At 43.2% G+C, this 16447-nt stretch overlaps 1 protein-coding gene across 2 annotated transcripts in view; it reads right to left on the reverse strand.

The window, feature by feature from the left end:
• The window catches only part of Elovl7 (ELOVL fatty acid elongase 7), a 77424-nt gene that overhangs the window by 16348 nt on the left and 44629 nt on the right, over positions 1-16447 (reverse strand). For both annotated transcript variants that reach the window (XM_075976092.1, XM_075976093.1), the window contains 4 exons: positions 16024-16155; positions 8948-9138; positions 5379-5459; positions 4492-4548 (listed from right to left, as the gene is read on the reverse strand). In XM_075976092.1, the coding sequence (XP_075832207.1) occupies positions 4492-4548; positions 5379-5459; positions 8948-9138; positions 16024-16087 (393 nt within the window). In that variant the 5' untranslated portion in view covers positions 16088-16155. The remainder of the gene's footprint in view (positions 1-4491; positions 4549-5378; positions 5460-8947; positions 9139-16023; positions 16156-16447) is intronic.

A 16447-nucleotide genomic window follows, 5' to 3' on the forward strand; every position in this document is an offset into this window, starting at 1 on the left:
AAGAATACAAACTGGACACCGTACGAACTAGAAATTTGGGAAAAAGACAAATAAATGACTCGTTCCTCCCTGGTCACTTCTGAATGTATGACCAAAGCCTTTTGTTGACCAAACGAGGGACTTTTGCTTTCGCTGCTGTTTTCAGTTCTGCAGGAGACGCAGGCTGCTTGTCTGCCTCTGCCTCTACCACGCCCTCCTCACCAGGATGACCACCTCTCCCTGCCATCACCGCTGAAGAAATCCTCACCTCCTAGCAACTGCCTTGGTGCTGTGCTTGCTCTAAAGCCTGCATGAGCTCTGACTGCTCACTCTACAGTCTTGCTCCCCTCACCCATGTCAGACTGTGATACAGCAGTCACCATGCTACCACAGGTGCCCTCCTGTGCCAGACTACTGCTCCTGTGCTGGGCTGACGTCGATGGACTATGGATCTTGCCAGCATCTGCATAAAGGACAGGCGAATGGCAAAATGGCAGACTAAGCTGTGCCAGACAGAGCCGAAAATGAGGGCGAAGCTTGCCAGGGGCACAAGGCTGGCGGTCCGAGCTAAGCAGGTACACAAGACTGAAGGTAAGCGGAAGGCGGGGGCAACATTGGTGGACAGGAAGCAAATGATCTGGGCCAGTAACCTCCCTTCAGGGATGGCGGCCCGACTGGAACGCTGAACTTGTGGCTTTGATACAAGCTCTACAGATGGCAGAGGGAACGTCTATACTAACAGCAGGTATGCTTCAAAGCAATATACAGACAAAAAGGACTGTTGACATCTGCTGAAATTTTGAGCCTCCAGGAGGCCACACATTTGCCAAAGAAGACAGCCATCATACATTGACCAAGATTGAGACATCCAATGTAATGGCTAAGAAGATCATAAAAAAAAATCATCCTAAGGTTTGGGATGCCCAAGATAATCATGTCCCATAATAGACCTGCCTTTGTTGCCCAGGTAAGTTAGGGTGTGGCCAAGACATTGGGGATCAATTGGAACTTAAGCTTACCAACCCCAAAGCTCAGGGCAGATAGATAGGATAAATAAGATTCTAAAAGAACAAATTGACATAATTGGCCCTGGAGACCAGCAAATGACTGGACAGACCTCCCTCCCTCCTGTCCTGTCCTGGGTTCAAAACACCCCGGCAATCGCTGCCACTAGTTCTGTTGCCTGGCTAGTTAGCTGCTGCTCATGTATCCGCTGACAGTGGCTGACCCTGGTGATGAAATCCTGAGCTCAAGGCTTACACAGGGCAGGCACATCCGCTATAAGGTGGGCTTATATCACCTTTAAGGCTCTTCTTTCCTAGAGTCAGAAACCCACAGGGCTCTGCTCATTTTTTTAGGGTCTTTTGAAGCACAATATCAGACAGCAGAAGCAAAAGGCAATTCTGTTCTGTTCCTCCACTGTGTGTCTGGGACCTATTGACAGGAATTATTTTTTTACAGTTTGAGATTTTTCCGGATCAGACCGTTTTGTGCAGATAACTTCAGAGAAAAAGCAAACACACCTAAAGCTTCCTTACCTCTTGATAGGTTTTGTTTTTCTACAGGAAAATCTTGTTTTAATCTGTGGGGTTATGAAATGATATGGCTTTCAAAAGATAAACAGATATGGTTTAATATATGATAAAATAGATATCAATGGGATGTTAAAACTTTTTTTTAATGCTGTACTTACAAATGTAAAGCCTGAGTAAGTCAGTCTCAAAAAGATATTTATGTCCTCATTCGCTGTCCTCTGGTTTTAGGGCTTTTTGTTTTGTTTTAAACATTTGTCATCCTGTATTGTATTTTCTCTCATTGTTTGTTAAAGTTCTCACAATGGACACAACCCTGTACATTTGGATAAAGCTGATGCTACAGGATGCAATGGAAACCTGTAGATGCCATGTGGTGCCAGCTGGACCGAAACTGACTTCTCCGGCACATTCTCTGGAGTTGAGGAACAACACTCCCGGTGTCTACAGCAAAAGAGATTTGTATTCATAATACTGAACTTGCCTCTTATGAGAAGGCATCCATGTGTTTCTTAGGGCTGAGTTAAGCTCTTTGTAGTCAATAGACTATTATTGCCACAGTGTTGGGTGCTATTCTCGGGTCTACAGTGGTTCACAATGTCTACCATGTAGTTACTTTCAAGCCTCATTCAGATAATTTTGTTAAGAGCTATGTACACCCTAGAGATGTTCTACTATCTTCTCCCAATACTGCTCTGTAAAGTATAAGTTATTTTGTCCCATCAGTTGTACTAGTTTTCATATGGCTATTGTCTGAGCAAATCTTTCAGAGGTGGTGCTCCATAACAGGAGGGGCCTGGACCTGTTGCTTTTAAAGAAAGGGAGTCTTTGTGCTACACTCAGGGGAAAATGTTACTTCTATGCTGACCATACTGGATTGGTTAGAAGATCCATGACCAAGCTTAGAGAGAGGTTAAGACAGAGACAAAGCTGTTCGAATCACAACAAGGATGGTTCGACGGATGGGTTAATAAGTCTCCCTGGTTTACAACTCTATTGTCTTCTTTGATGGGTCCCTTGATTATCCTCCTTCTGCTACTCCTGTTTGGGCCTTGCATCTTAAACCGCCTGGTCCAGTTTATAAAAGATAGGCTGTCAGTCATTCAGGCCCTAGTACTGACCCATCAGTATCACATGTTACCACAACAAGATACCGAGGTTCTGTAATTGCTTTGAGTAAAAGATTTAACTCATTAACAAAAGAAAAAGGGGGAAATGAAAGACCCCACAGACCCCCTCCTCAAAACCCGCAGCTAGCATGCTCCCGGGGGAATGTCCTGTTTGTTTTAAACAAATCTCCGGATCAGCAGCCAGCCTGCTCCCATAAGAACATCCCAGGTGCCTGGGAGAGCAGGAGATAGAGATAGGAAGACTGCAAGGCAAGATGTCAATAAGATAGGATGTCAACAAAGCAGGTTAGTTATAAGATAGGAACAGGATGACTGTTGCCAGGCATCCATGCTGAGAGAGGAAACCTTTCATGCCCCCCGCCGCATTCCGATAACCACGCTTTTGCTTCTGTAAACTTGCTTCTTGCTGACACCCATGCTAAGAGGGGAAACCATTCATGCCCCCGCCTCATTCCGGTCGATCGATAACCACGCTTTTGCTTCTGTAAACTTGCTTTTTGCTCTTCCCTATAAAAAGCCCGTCCTCCAGTTGGCAGGTGCGCAAGTCCTCCGAAAGACTTGCTGCCCGCAGGTACCTGTGTTTACTCAATAAACCTCTTGCTAATTGCATCCTGTGGCCTGGTCTCGGAGTGTCCTGGTTCTGGGGTCTTCATCAGAGAGGAAAGGTCCTCTCTGAGGGTCTTTCACCTAACGCATGCAATGCTAAGGCACCTGAATGTTGAACCATGTGTCTATGGCAAGCAGCTTCTCAAAGATCAGCTGAGAAACTCAGAAAAGGGAATTGCCCAGCTCCACCCAGGACCTACTGAATCAGAGGCACTAGGAAGTTCAGGCATCATTTGTGTTTCACAAGTCCTCCATGGGTTTTGGTTTTGTTTTGTTTTTCCTCTTTTCTTTCCTTTCCTCTTCTTTTGTTTTTAGGCTGGCCTCCAACTTGTGGTCCCGCCTCAGCCTCCTGAGGGCAGGCTTCTCTCTAGGCGATTTTAATGCATGCTAAAATTCGAGAAGCCCTGGATTTTAAGTCCTCCAAAGTCCCTCCTCAACCTAACGCCTTATGATTAGTCAACTAAGAGTGAAAAGTGTTGACGTTTCTGATCAACAGTGTGGTGATGTGTGTTCCAGACTTACTTCTCAGTAAAGCCAGCATAGCTGTCCTGTGCTAGCAGGAAACCAAAGCTCTGGCTTTCCACTTCAGAGTCCACAAACCCCTGGGCCCAATGGCTCAAGGTCTAGAGCTGACCCTCACTAGGACCCAGCAAGCTCAGGTTTCAGAACAGCAGCTAGAGATAGCATTTGTGTTCCTCAAATGACTGTCACCTCAAAGATAATATCACATTCTGCTATGAGTTTATGAACTGTGATGCTTATGTGTCTTACAGAGCACGGTGGACACTGTGCTTTGGTGTAGCGTAACAGGGTCGCTGCTCTTTGCTTTGTGACCTGCTTCATAAAGAGCCATCGTCATCTACACCAAGTGCCCAGAGAAAATGGCAGCTAGCCCGTCTATCATAATCAGGTAATACCTACATGTTTTGAAGAATGCAGTTAAAGGTTGTGAAATGCTGGAAAGCAAGCTTTCTAAACACACAGATAAGTACAGGAAAAAGGGATCACAGTAGGCTAGCCAGGGGAGGAGAGATAAGCAAAGGGATCACAGTAGGCTAGCCAGGGGAGGAGAGATAAGCAAAGGGATCACAGTAGGCTAGCCAGGGGAGGAGAGATAAGCAAAGGGATCTCAGTAGGCTAGCCAGGGGAGGAGAGATAAGCAAAGGCATGTGCCAGCTGTGCTGGCCCTTTATTGTTTCAGGGAGACATTGAGCAGTTGCTGAATGTGTGGGCCACATACTCACAGTGTCTAGCAGCTCAATAAATTTGGAGAAGTAATAAAGCCAGCAGGTGTGCACCATCTGTGGAAATAGGCACAGATAAGAATTATTTATCCAGTATTTGATACGGAAGAAACATTTACTTAAAATGGTTTTTGAAACACACAACAAAATTTACCATCCTAGTCAGTTTTTTTAAGGCATAGTTCGGCGGCTTTGATTTCATTTCTATCCCTCTACAACTGTTACATATCCACCCACAGAACTCTTTCATGCTGAAAAGGTGAAATAATGCTCACTCAGAAATGATTTCCCGTTTCCCTCTTCTTTTCAGCCATCGTTCTACCCTCTGTCCTATGCATTTGACTATTTTGGGTACCACACACAAGCTGGGTCATGTAGTGTCTGCCCTTTTGTGATGTTAGCAGTATTCTCAAGACTCATACAAACTGTAGCTTTTACAGGCTGAATAATATTCTAGCGTGTGTGTGGGGGGCATTTTGTTTAGCTATTTACCATTTATGAACACTTGGATTGTTTCTACATGTTGGTCATCGTGAGTAATGGTATTGTGGTCATGTGTATATAGATGCCTATTTGAGTCCCTGACTTCAACCCTTTAGGAATATTGCCAGAAGTGAAATTGCTCGATCTTATGAAAATTCTATTTCTCATCTTTCAGAAATCAGGTAAGTTTTGAAACCCAAGACATTTAAACAGAACTAACAGTCATTTTATAGAATTTATATACCATATTTGTTTTAATTCTTTCTTATAATTTTAGCTTCCCCCCATTAATATAATCTGATAACCGAGTCATTCTCTCATTCTGAATTCATATTCAATATTGCAGAGCTCAAAGGATTTTCACAATGACATTAAGTACCAGATTTTCCCAAAGAGGAACTCACCCTCATGGCTCTTGGCGACTGAGAATAGTCAACAATGTCACATCGAAACGAGTAGCCTGTCCCCCAGCCAGACATCACAAACTGGAAGAGAAGCATGCGTGTTAAAGAGGACGCACTTGCTAACAGCACAACAAAGCTGGTTTTGACTACACCTTGCTGCATGACCAGCTGAGCAAGCAGGCAACGCAGGGGAAGAGGCAGCGAGAACCAGGACAAACTGAACACGCTGTGGGCAGAAGCTTGGCATCAGGCATTCTCAAAGCCACAAATGCACACGCTGTTTATATGAACTGCATTCTGACTACTTTGTCCTTTCCTTGGGAGGATTCCTTTAACACAGTGGAAGACAAAACTCTGGGAGTGTTTGGCTTAATTAGTAAGTGTTTCCTATGTCCACCACATATGTGGGTGCTCCTGTACTTTAAGGGAAAGTACCTGGCTCTGTTTTCTCTGGACATTTCAAATCTTCCCAATTAATCAGTAAGTGTTTGAGCAAGCCAAAACCTGGCCATGTGCCAAAAGGGTAGCCATGGCCACTGTGCTCTTCCTGCCCATAGCTGGCAAGTACCTGAAGTGGCAGTGCCTGGCTCTGGTGCTCTCTCTCCTCTTTTAACATAAAAACCAACCACATACAGGTCTGATAACAGCTGCACTTTGAATTCACAAGACAAATAAGGCAGGACAATGCTCTCGTTACTAACTGGAGCATAAGCGGGCAGACGGTCATTCCAACACACCCACAACATGACCTTCTACTGGTGTTAAAAATAAAAGCCTATTGTTGATAAGTCTGAATTGTAATTCTAAGATCATATTGACATTCTTTTAGTTTGATGGTGGGAAGATCTTTTAAAACTGTAGCTACAAATGAAAGCCAAGTGCTTGATTTTAGTTAATGCACACGTATAATGGTTGGCCTGATCTGGGGTAGGGACAATAACATTCTCTCTCTCTCCCTCTTTTTTTTTCAAGTGTTGCTTCTCACTCTGCAACTGCCAGCATCTGGCTTAGAACGTCTTCTCTCTCACTGTAAGTTTCATGATTTATACCACTTTTGGTTTCTGAAGCATATTCTGTTTATAGTCTCACCACTAGTTTGGCTAAAATCATAATTTTCCAATATAAAAATACACACTTCAAGGCTTTCTCGAGGCCTGGGTATGTTTATTTTTTGAGACTGGGTTTTGCTATGCAGCCCAGGCTAATCCCAAACTTAACGACTCTCGTCTCAGGCTCCTAAGGGCTGTGATAACCAGTACCCATCATCAGAAATCAGTCAAGATGATATTTTACTATGCAAAGGGAAGGGGAAAGTAGAATGAACAAATTTAACTAACGTGTTTAAAATCCATCCCCTCTCTCTGTCCTCACACTTACTCTGCAGTAGAAGGTAGTATAAGCTCTGGAAAAGCTATGAGATCACGAACATTAAGACTCAGAAAAGTATAGGATATGCAATCCATGTTTTAAAATGCCTGAAAAATCAAGTGAACAGATCTTTTCAAAGTAACAATGGAATGTGACAGAAACAGTGAATTCTGTTTCTCAGAATCCTCAAGTCAGCGAGCAATGCCATTTCTGATATGCTTAGACTCATTTCGTCTGATGCTACCCCTTTGTTTCTCAACCTGTGGGTCCTGACCCCTTTGGGGGTCAAAAGGCTTTGTCACAGGAATTGCATATCAGATGTTTACATTATGATTCATAACAATAACAAAATTACAGTTATGAAGTAGCAATGAAATAATTTTGTGGTTGGGGGTCACCACAACATGAGGAACTGTATTAAAGGGTCACAGCATTGGGAAGGTTGAGAACCGCTGCTCTAACCCCAGGAGCTATTTCCTTAAATTGATGACTAGCTCTCCCCTTAGCCTAACACGGACAAGAGTTGCGGTAAATGAGAGAGAGGCTATGTGTTTCGGCCTCTGTGCTCCCCCCTACTCCCTCCCTCATTAGTGCCCGATGTGTATCTAGCTCCCTCAAACACAAGAAGACAGCCCAATTTCTTCAGTTCTCTTCCTCCTTTTGGCCAAACATGCCTGGCTGAGATATTTACTCTGAAAACCCGACAAGATCTTGCTCCCTACCATAAGATGTGCCTGTGTTATGCTATTGTCAACAGAGAGCACACGTCCTAGCTAAAGTTAAAAGTGTGTGTTCAGAGTGGATCTAATGCTTCCCTGATGCTGAGTTTAAGGACACACCAACAGCCTGTGAAGGTTTTGACAGCTATCCCTCTATCCTAGGCTAGTAAAGAAAATATTAATGGTTTATGTTCAGCAGGTAGTACGTTCGGGAATTATAACTCAAGTGTTAGTGAAGACAGAAACTCTCTGATTCTGATATTTTTTTAACCTTCTTCTATGGTGCAATTGACAAAACAGGAACCAAAGCTAATTGGTTACTACTGGATTCTCTTCGAGCCTGAGAAACATAATTTGGGGTCATCACAAACAGTGACACTGTCAAATACAGAACCTGAGAATACCAGAACATTCTGGAACCCGAGAGAAAAACTAGGCCAATCCTGTCATTACAACCTAAAAGACCCAAGGCCTAGAGAAAAAGTAACAAGGTCAAAATGAGGCAGCCTGGGCTCCTAGCTTGCAAGCATGCTCTTAGCCTCTCTCGAAAGTATAATCCCTCTCTGAGAACATGCGAGCAGCCTGTCCATAGTCTAGAGGATGGAAGAGTAGAGGCCTGTGGGTAGGGGGTAGGAACAAAGATGGGACAAGCAGCAGAATGAAGCTAGGCTTGAGAGCAGCCTGTGGAGAAAAGGGGAGCAGAGATTTCAGGAGACTGATCAGGTCATCTGCAGCAGAAGTGAGGTTGGTGTTACAGAAGCCAGAGAGGACAGTGAGGCGCCTAATAGACCCCAAGTCTGAGCAAGCACAGGTACAGTAGAAAGAAAATAAAGAGACGGAGGAAGACAGCTGGGGTTGGAAATACACCAAAGAACCCTGGAGAAGCGGGTATGTGAGGGCAGCTGAGACATGTGAATAGCAGAGGCAGGGAGCAAATCCACAATCTGCCCTGAGTTCTGGAAGATTCCCATATCTCTCACAAGGGACAGGGCTTTACAGCCTATGACTCCATGTGAGTCCGTGTTCTTCTTCCTCAATTCCTCTGAAACCCATCCAGTCAGTCATTGTAGAGCTCCTCAGAGCACAGAGTAACCACAAGTTCCTGCCGGGATGGGACAGACTGTTACCAAGACGAGAGCTCTGGAGTCAGCTGGACCCGTCTTCTTCCAGGCCTAGCCCTGCACTTACCGGCTATCACTCCGAGTTCGTTAATTATTTCTCTGAGCATGAGTTTCCTCAAAACTAACCTTTATTATGTGCAAATCTCTGAGCTAAGTGTTATTTTTCTTTCCTCACTATTGTTTCTAACAATTTGTTTCTGTTGTAAACACCTGCTTAGTTTCTAAGTTCTTCAATTCTCAAAATAAAATAAAATAAAAATAAAAAAGGAGGGGGTGTTCCATAGTCATAACAAAAACATACTGACATATACACAAAAGACTCTGGCAAACTTTTCCCATTAGGAATACTGAAGACACTTGCCTCATAACACATATACACAGAAAACAGTACTATGAAAAAATTGTACGTTATCATCGCTTTCCTGAGTTCAAAGGGCTTCCGGTTCTCCATGAGCTTTGGTCCCAGAGAGGTGACAAAATAGACATAGAGCCCCAGGATGATGGTTTGTGGCAGAGGCGAGGACATGAGGAGCCAGTCTTCAACTCTTGGATCTAAGAGAAAGATAACAGGTAAGTGCACAGCCTCTTAACCCCGAGATAACAGACAACAACCTGTATCCCTGTGCTGACCATGCACCACTCAACACTCCCGAGCATCCTTATGCTTAGGTGGTGTGACAGGAGAAATCCCTAGGAACAGTAAGGCTGTCATCATCTTTAAATCTCAAAGGGCGGGAGGTATTTGTCACCAGAACCTGAGGGAGCATCTCTGAAAAAGCCCTTCTGGAGGAACCATGCTATGGATTGAATTCTGCATCCTCTCCGCATCCATGTGTTAAGCCTGGGGCGGTGGTGCACACATGGAATCCCAGCACTCAGGAAATGGAGACAGGAGAATCAGAAGTTCGAAGTCATCTGTGGCTACACACCAAGTTTGGGGTCAATCTCAAAAGAGAGTAAAAGAAATACAATCCCTGTGTTGGAATCTTAGTCCATACTGTGATGGAAGCAAGAACTTGTCACCAGATAGAGCTAGTGTCATGAAAGGGACCCCAAGAAGCTCTCCTGCTATCAAAGTGAGGTAACAGCAACCCAGGAGAGCCTTCGCCAGAGCCCCACAGTACTGTACTGTGGTCTCAGCTACAACTTCTCTAAGCTCTAAGAGGTGGGTATAAGCAGATCTAGAGGAGATGCTCCACCATCCACGACCACGATCAACATTCAGAATATTTCCACCCTACATGGGCATGGTGGTGTACTCCTGTGATGACGGTACTTGGGAGGTGGCGGCAAGAGATCAGGAGTTCAAGGCCAGCCTGGGATAAATGAGACTCTCCCCATCTCAAAAATATTTTTTTTTATTCTGATAGTCTTTTGCATTTAAAAGTGTGTTTGTATTTACTGCTTATTCATTCTCTTGGCTTCCTAACAAAACTGACGTATTTTCTCAGATATTATATCGTATTATATCATAGAACCACAAAACTGAAAGGGATTGTGTCAGTATCTAACTGGTTAAAGTATATGTCCTAGGTGTCCAAAGCATGAGCCAGTAATTCTGCTATTTTGAACCAAATAAAACAGGTAATGACCTTACAACCACATAAACATAAGTTGATTCAGTTCTTGCTGGCTCCAGGCTCGCAGGATTGTGGCATTTCAAAATTGCAATTAAAAACCGACTGTGGTTCATTCTATAATTTCAAGCACTTGGGGTGTAATTTGACCAAGTGACCTCATGAAGCCAGAGTGGTACAGAGGAAAGTAACCACGGGCAGCTTCTGAGAGCATCTGACTCAGCTCAGATAGAGCATCACCTTCCTTCCTGGGAAAGAAGACCTGGAGCACGCATCCCTGTTTTTCTAAATCACCAACAAGAAAGCCAGTTACCAGCAAACCTTAGCACCCCTGTAGGTTGCCCCAAACCTCTTCACTAGAACTGTATGACTGTCCACTCATCAGCCTCGCTTTCAGAGCTGAAGATGTTCCATGCAGCAGGTGACTGTTCAGGGCTTTAGCCAGTAAAAGTGACTTAGCCTGTCTTCAGGCGGGTCTCACTCAAAAATGCCTGCACATGCCCTCGTTTCAAACAAGCAAAGCAAGCTGAGGAGTAAACAGTCAACTCAAAAACCAATGCTAGATGTTTAGGATTTGATCTTCTTCTTATCTGGCTGTTCTTTCAGAGGACCCAGGTTCAGTTCCCAGCACCCACAAAGCAGCTCACAATCACCGACAACTCCAGTAAATTATTCTCCAGCCTCATAACAATGACAAGTTCTATACAACAGGATTTCGGGCCATCACTGGCAATCATGCTATGGATTCGAACACTGTGAGGTGACTTTCAGAAAATCAAAGTTTGTCACAGAACTGAGAATCAAGGCTAGGAATGAGAGCCGATCAGTCGTAAAATGAATTCCATCCCCTGCAGGTCAATGCAAACCTTAATACAAGAATGTCATAAAGCCAATGTCTCGCTTTTTATTGTTTTATTAATATGTCTAGCTTTTATTCCTAATACAATAAAGACTAATGAAATTAGCACTAAAGGAAGAGCCCTGGAGAGCTGCAGTGGCCTCTAACAGCTTAGCTAAAATAAGGGAGGCTTCTGGTGTCTTCCTCACAGGCAACGGCAAATGCTCTGGCTGTTGTTAGTCACCTCCAAATACAGTTTTCAAACAAAAAATGCTTAAGTGTCAGTAAAGGCACTTCTCCATCAGAGATATCTTTTGTTTGATTTTTTCACTGACTTGGCAAGGGAAGAAAAATCAAATGACATCATCCTCCTGTTCCTCCTCTGTTAGCAACAGAAAGAAAACAAGCCAAGAAAAGCATGCCAGGCTAGCTCGGGAAGACCAAGAAAACCGTTTCCAAATAAATCCTTTCTTCCTGTGATTGAACTTTTACAGCACACACCTTTTCTTAAAACCCTGTAGACTTTCAAGTTCTACAAATAAAAAGTTATTATGGGAAAAGCTTGTTTATCTCATTCTATGTTATTTTCAAAAGAGATAATAAAATAACAAAGACATTTTTAAAATGTATGTTTGTGTGTACAAAGGAACACGCATTTGTGTGTCCATGTGAGGAGGCCAGAGGTGAACCTCGGGGTCATTCATGAGAAATGATCCATTTGTTTTCTTCTGTGATTTGGCTAGGCTGGCTGGCCAGTAAATCCGGGGATCCCCTGTTCCTGCTTTCCCAGAGCTGGGATTCTAGGCATGGGTCGCCATTCCAGGCTTTTTACATGGATGTTGGCGAGTGGACACAGGTCTTCATGGTCACACCACACACAATTTGTACGCACTGAGCTGTTTCTTTACCTGTCCTTTTTATACCAGGCTCTGAAAATTGTAGTACAGCAAACTTCTAGAGGCAGTCAGTGTCGTGACCCTGTCCTTCCCTCTGGCCCTTGATGCCGTCTTAGGTAACTGACTTAATCTCATTGAGTGCAGTTTCCTCATCTGTGAATTGGGCATAAAACGAGTATTTCACAGAAGCTTGGGTGAGGAATTTGCAAAGAGCATATGCACTTAGTAAGCTTGCTATTGTCATTACAGTAGATCTCAAAATCTTTAATCATAGCTGAATCACCTCTGTTGTATTTAAAAGTCCAATAACACCCCCCCCATGACCTTAATTCAATTGAATCAGAGTCCTAAGTGGTGGGTAATGGGCATATAAGCTTTTGAAATCCAGCCATAAAAAATTGACAAAGGACTTAATTTTTCAAAAGAAGAGACACAAGCGATCAACAAAGAGAAGAATAAGTGCACAACATCAGTAATTATCAGGAAAATACAAATCAGTATCAGAACACGACATCACCTACCACTTGTCAAGCTGCAGCATCAAACAAAAGGCAATGAGTGCTGCTGGAGACAAGGAGGGGGAGGAAACCCTGTGCATTCACGGTGAGACGTTAAATGAGTACAGCCGCTAGGAAAACCACATGGAGACCCCATTAAAACCTAAGCGTATGATAATCGTAAGTCCAGCAATCTCGTTTCTGGAAACTGTGGTGGCCACCAGCTGTCAGACCCACTGTGGTGTTATTCACAACAGCTGTCGTGTGAGATCTACCCAGTGGTTCCTCATCTGATGGATAAAGAGAACAGTGGAAGCGGGATATCATTTGGTCTCTCAAAAGAAGGAAACTATGTCCTCTGCGACCTCTCCGTAAGTGGCACAATACATTGTTATGTTAATTGAAATAAGCCGGACTCAGCAATACCCAGTCTCACACGTGAAATAAAGGGTGTTAAGGCTCCGGACAGACAAGGAGAGAGATAGGCTGGGCAACGGGTACAAATTTTTGTTTGTTTGTTTTGTTTTTCACGACAGGGTTTCTCTGTAGCTTTGGAGCCTGTACTGGAACTCGCTCTGTAGACCAGGCTGGCCTCGAACTCACAGAGATTCACTGGCCTCTGCCTCCCGAGTGCTGGGATTAAAGGTGTGAGTCACCATTGCCAGGCTAAGACAGGGTTCTTAAGCATCACATGCTACATCAAAGAGTACACATTTTAAAATTCTAAATATCAACAGAATGGAGAAGCTGGAAGGGAAGGGAGACTCATTCCACACCTGCTTTCTGATATACCATGAGTTCAGAGAGGCAGGGGACCTGCTCATCCTCCATCTTCTTGCAAAGCAAAGCAGGCTCGCACTATCTGAAAGTGAGTACTTCCATTCAAAAACACAAAAAAAGCTGCTTTAGTATTTCTCCTGAGATCAAAATGCTACTATCATATGATTTTAAAATCTAGATTTCCATATCAAAGAATTGTAATAAACTCCCTTCTATCTTACATATTAAGCTGCCAAAAAAAAAACCCAACAACTGTGGCCGTGGAAATTTCCACATGAAATAATTAGGCACGACCACCACTTCTCCAGTGATCAGAAAACTAGTAACAGTCAGTTCTCCCAAGGCCACACAGGATTAGGGCCAAAGCCAAGAAAACACTTGAAATTCTTGGCTCTTGCTTGTGTATTCAGCTCTTCCCAGGGTACGAAAAGCAAAACTAATGCCACTCCAGATCAATACCACACTAAATACAAGAACTCCCCTGCTGCACTGCACAGCCTTTTCACAAAGTTGTAAATCTTAATACAAACCCTTTTAACTCTGCTAGACCTTGACAAGAAAAAGAAAAAAAAAAACAACTCAAGCGATTTGTTACCTTAAAAGTATCTAACATAATTTGTAACATCTCGATCTATTTGTGTCAGGACACTGCCCCAGTAACAGAATATTTTCTCACATCTTATGCAGTCGCTGACAGGTGCTATTCCCACTCTTGTTTACACACACACACACACACACACACACACACACACACACACACACACACACAGTTTGTTCAAGGTCACCTAGTTATTCTCTGGTAGAGAGGGCCCTGAGTCCCGGCTATTCTCTTTCCACATCTCATGGCCTTTCCTCTCCTAAGACTTCAATGAATATTAATTCTGAAGTGTGAGATTCACCTTCTCTGTGCCCCTCCCCTCTCTCTTCTTGCCTGCTCCATTGGCATGGTTTCTCCTTGTTTTTGACCACCTAGAATCCTTTGCTACTCCTTTTTTTTTTGACTGAGTATTCCTCACTTTTTTGATGGAAGTACTTCTACCAAAAGGTAAAGAGGTGGAAGTAGCATTCCGACATAGTTTGTATTAAAATAGTTTGTACTTCTAGGACCACGAGATTAGTCTCCACCATCTGAGTCCCCTTGGCTCTTGTTAAGGTTAAGATAAGGTTTACCCGAATTTCTTAGGTTCTTGCATTGAGGACAGTGAATAATGAGGTTTGGATGTCAGAGGATCTATTTTTCCAAATAGCTCTATTCTACAATCTGTTGCCAGGGCTGGGGAGCTTGGCCAGAAGGTAAGGTGCTTGCTGTCTAAGCCCAATGACCTGAGTTCTATCCCTAGAAGCCACATTAAAGTGTATGGAGAGAACCAACCCCATGTAGTTGCCCTCTGACTGCTATACGTACAATTGTGGCGATACATACGTGCAATAATCTTTTAAATTAAACCTGGATCTCCTCGGGTTCCAGGTTCAAATAGTGAGAATTGAGTACATCTCTCCTTTGAGATGCAACATTTAATGTTTGCCTTAAACATTGAATTTGTAGCAATCACTATAAATCAATGGGGAAAGACGATCTCTAAAGAAACTGGTACTTTTTCTGAACCCAGTAACTTGAAACTTTCAGGAAAGGGATTAGAAAATAGAGAAAAATCTACTCTTTTAGCCCTAACAGAGTTGAGCTTGTTTGTCCTTGGCGTTCTTGAGGGACAAAATTATTGGATAAACTTTAGAGAAGTAGCATTGCCCTTTAGCAGCACGGGGAGAAGGATGCTGCCCATGAAAGAGTGTCTTTGCTGAAATCATTGTAAACTAAGATGCAGTTTCACGTGTACTAGGTTTGTGATGAATTTGTGGTTTACTCCAAAGTGATTCTAGTCGTGACTATGTGAAACTTAATAATTACAAACAATAAAATGCTAGAACACTAGACATAATTTAAAAACAACAGTTCTAGGGTGGTTCTTTCTTTTTCCTTTCTTTCTCAACTCGCAGTAACTTTGGGAAGGTCACATCTCCGGGTTTCAATTTCTTTAGTTCTAAAATGAGACATTAGGTTGGCCGGTATCTCAGGTCTAAGTTCTAAGGCATTCTGGTTCCTTTTATCTTAAAAACTTGCACCTTTGTTTTAATTTTTAAGACTTTAATAGTTTTTGAAACAATACTACATTGCCTGGGGTTTGAAAACTCACTGACAGACAAAGGACAGTCACTCGTGAGACTGGGTGGAGCTCATCTGGAGAGCACACAGTCCGCAGGTACAAACGCATGACCTTGACCACAGTCCTCACCAGCAGACCAAGGACCAAACCATCATTCACCACCTACGAGAGGGCCAGCTCTCCACAGAAGAAACACACTCGATGCTCATGCAAGGCTTCCGTTTGTGTAGTTTAACCTCTGGTGACACTAAATGTTCCAAAGGACCATTTCTATTTTTATTACTCCCTGTTCTTTCTGCATCGCCTCTCGGGGGCAAGGGCAGTTCTTTCATTCCAGAATCAGCTTGGACTGAACTTCTGTCAACAGCGTCTGTGATTTCCCTCTAGAACATTAGAGTACTGACCCTCCAAAACCATTTTTAAGGGCTACTCGGTTGAGATGTGCCATCGCACATCACCCAGGGCTCTCCTGAAGATAATTTAGAGTGTCTTCACTACTATGAATGTCATCATGAACATATATGCAGGTTTGGCTAGAATAGAACCCTGGATACAGCTTCTTGATTAATGTAATGAAGGAGTGGGAAGTTGTCAAGTCTTTTATTTTGTTCCAAATAAATCCTATTAATGTGGGAATTTGATATAAAAAGGAAAGATGAACTTCAGTTGGAAAATCTCATTACTCACCAGCATCTTTGATCCAATTATCGTAAAAACGCACAGTTCTCGATGTAAGATCACTGAACGCCATTTTCTACAAGATTAACTGGCTCTTTTAATGGATTCTTCAGTAAAACAAGGCAGAAATGAGCTTATGATCTATAAATGCAAATAAAAATAAGCTTTTAGTAATACAATATTTAAAATGCTAAAACTTTAATAGGAACTGGCAGGGCAACAAACTCTTACAGAAGGGAAAATGCATTAGTGAACCATAAAAAATGCTGACGCAGTCACAGACGCTTGAGACTTTCCGTTCTTCTTGAGAGACTGGTAACCTCGCTGAAGAAAGCTGGCATTCTGTGGATATGATGCAAAAGGAAGACAGGAGTCTAGGAAGCCTTATAGGAACATCTCCCTTTCGTGAGGAGGATGCAGGTCAGGGGGGAGG

The sequence above is a fragment of the Microtus pennsylvanicus genome, chromosome 6 (assembly GCF_037038515.1).
Source record: "Microtus pennsylvanicus isolate mMicPen1 chromosome 6, mMicPen1.hap1, whole genome shotgun sequence".
Lineage (NCBI taxonomy): Eukaryota > Metazoa > Chordata > Mammalia > Rodentia > Cricetidae > Microtus > Microtus pennsylvanicus.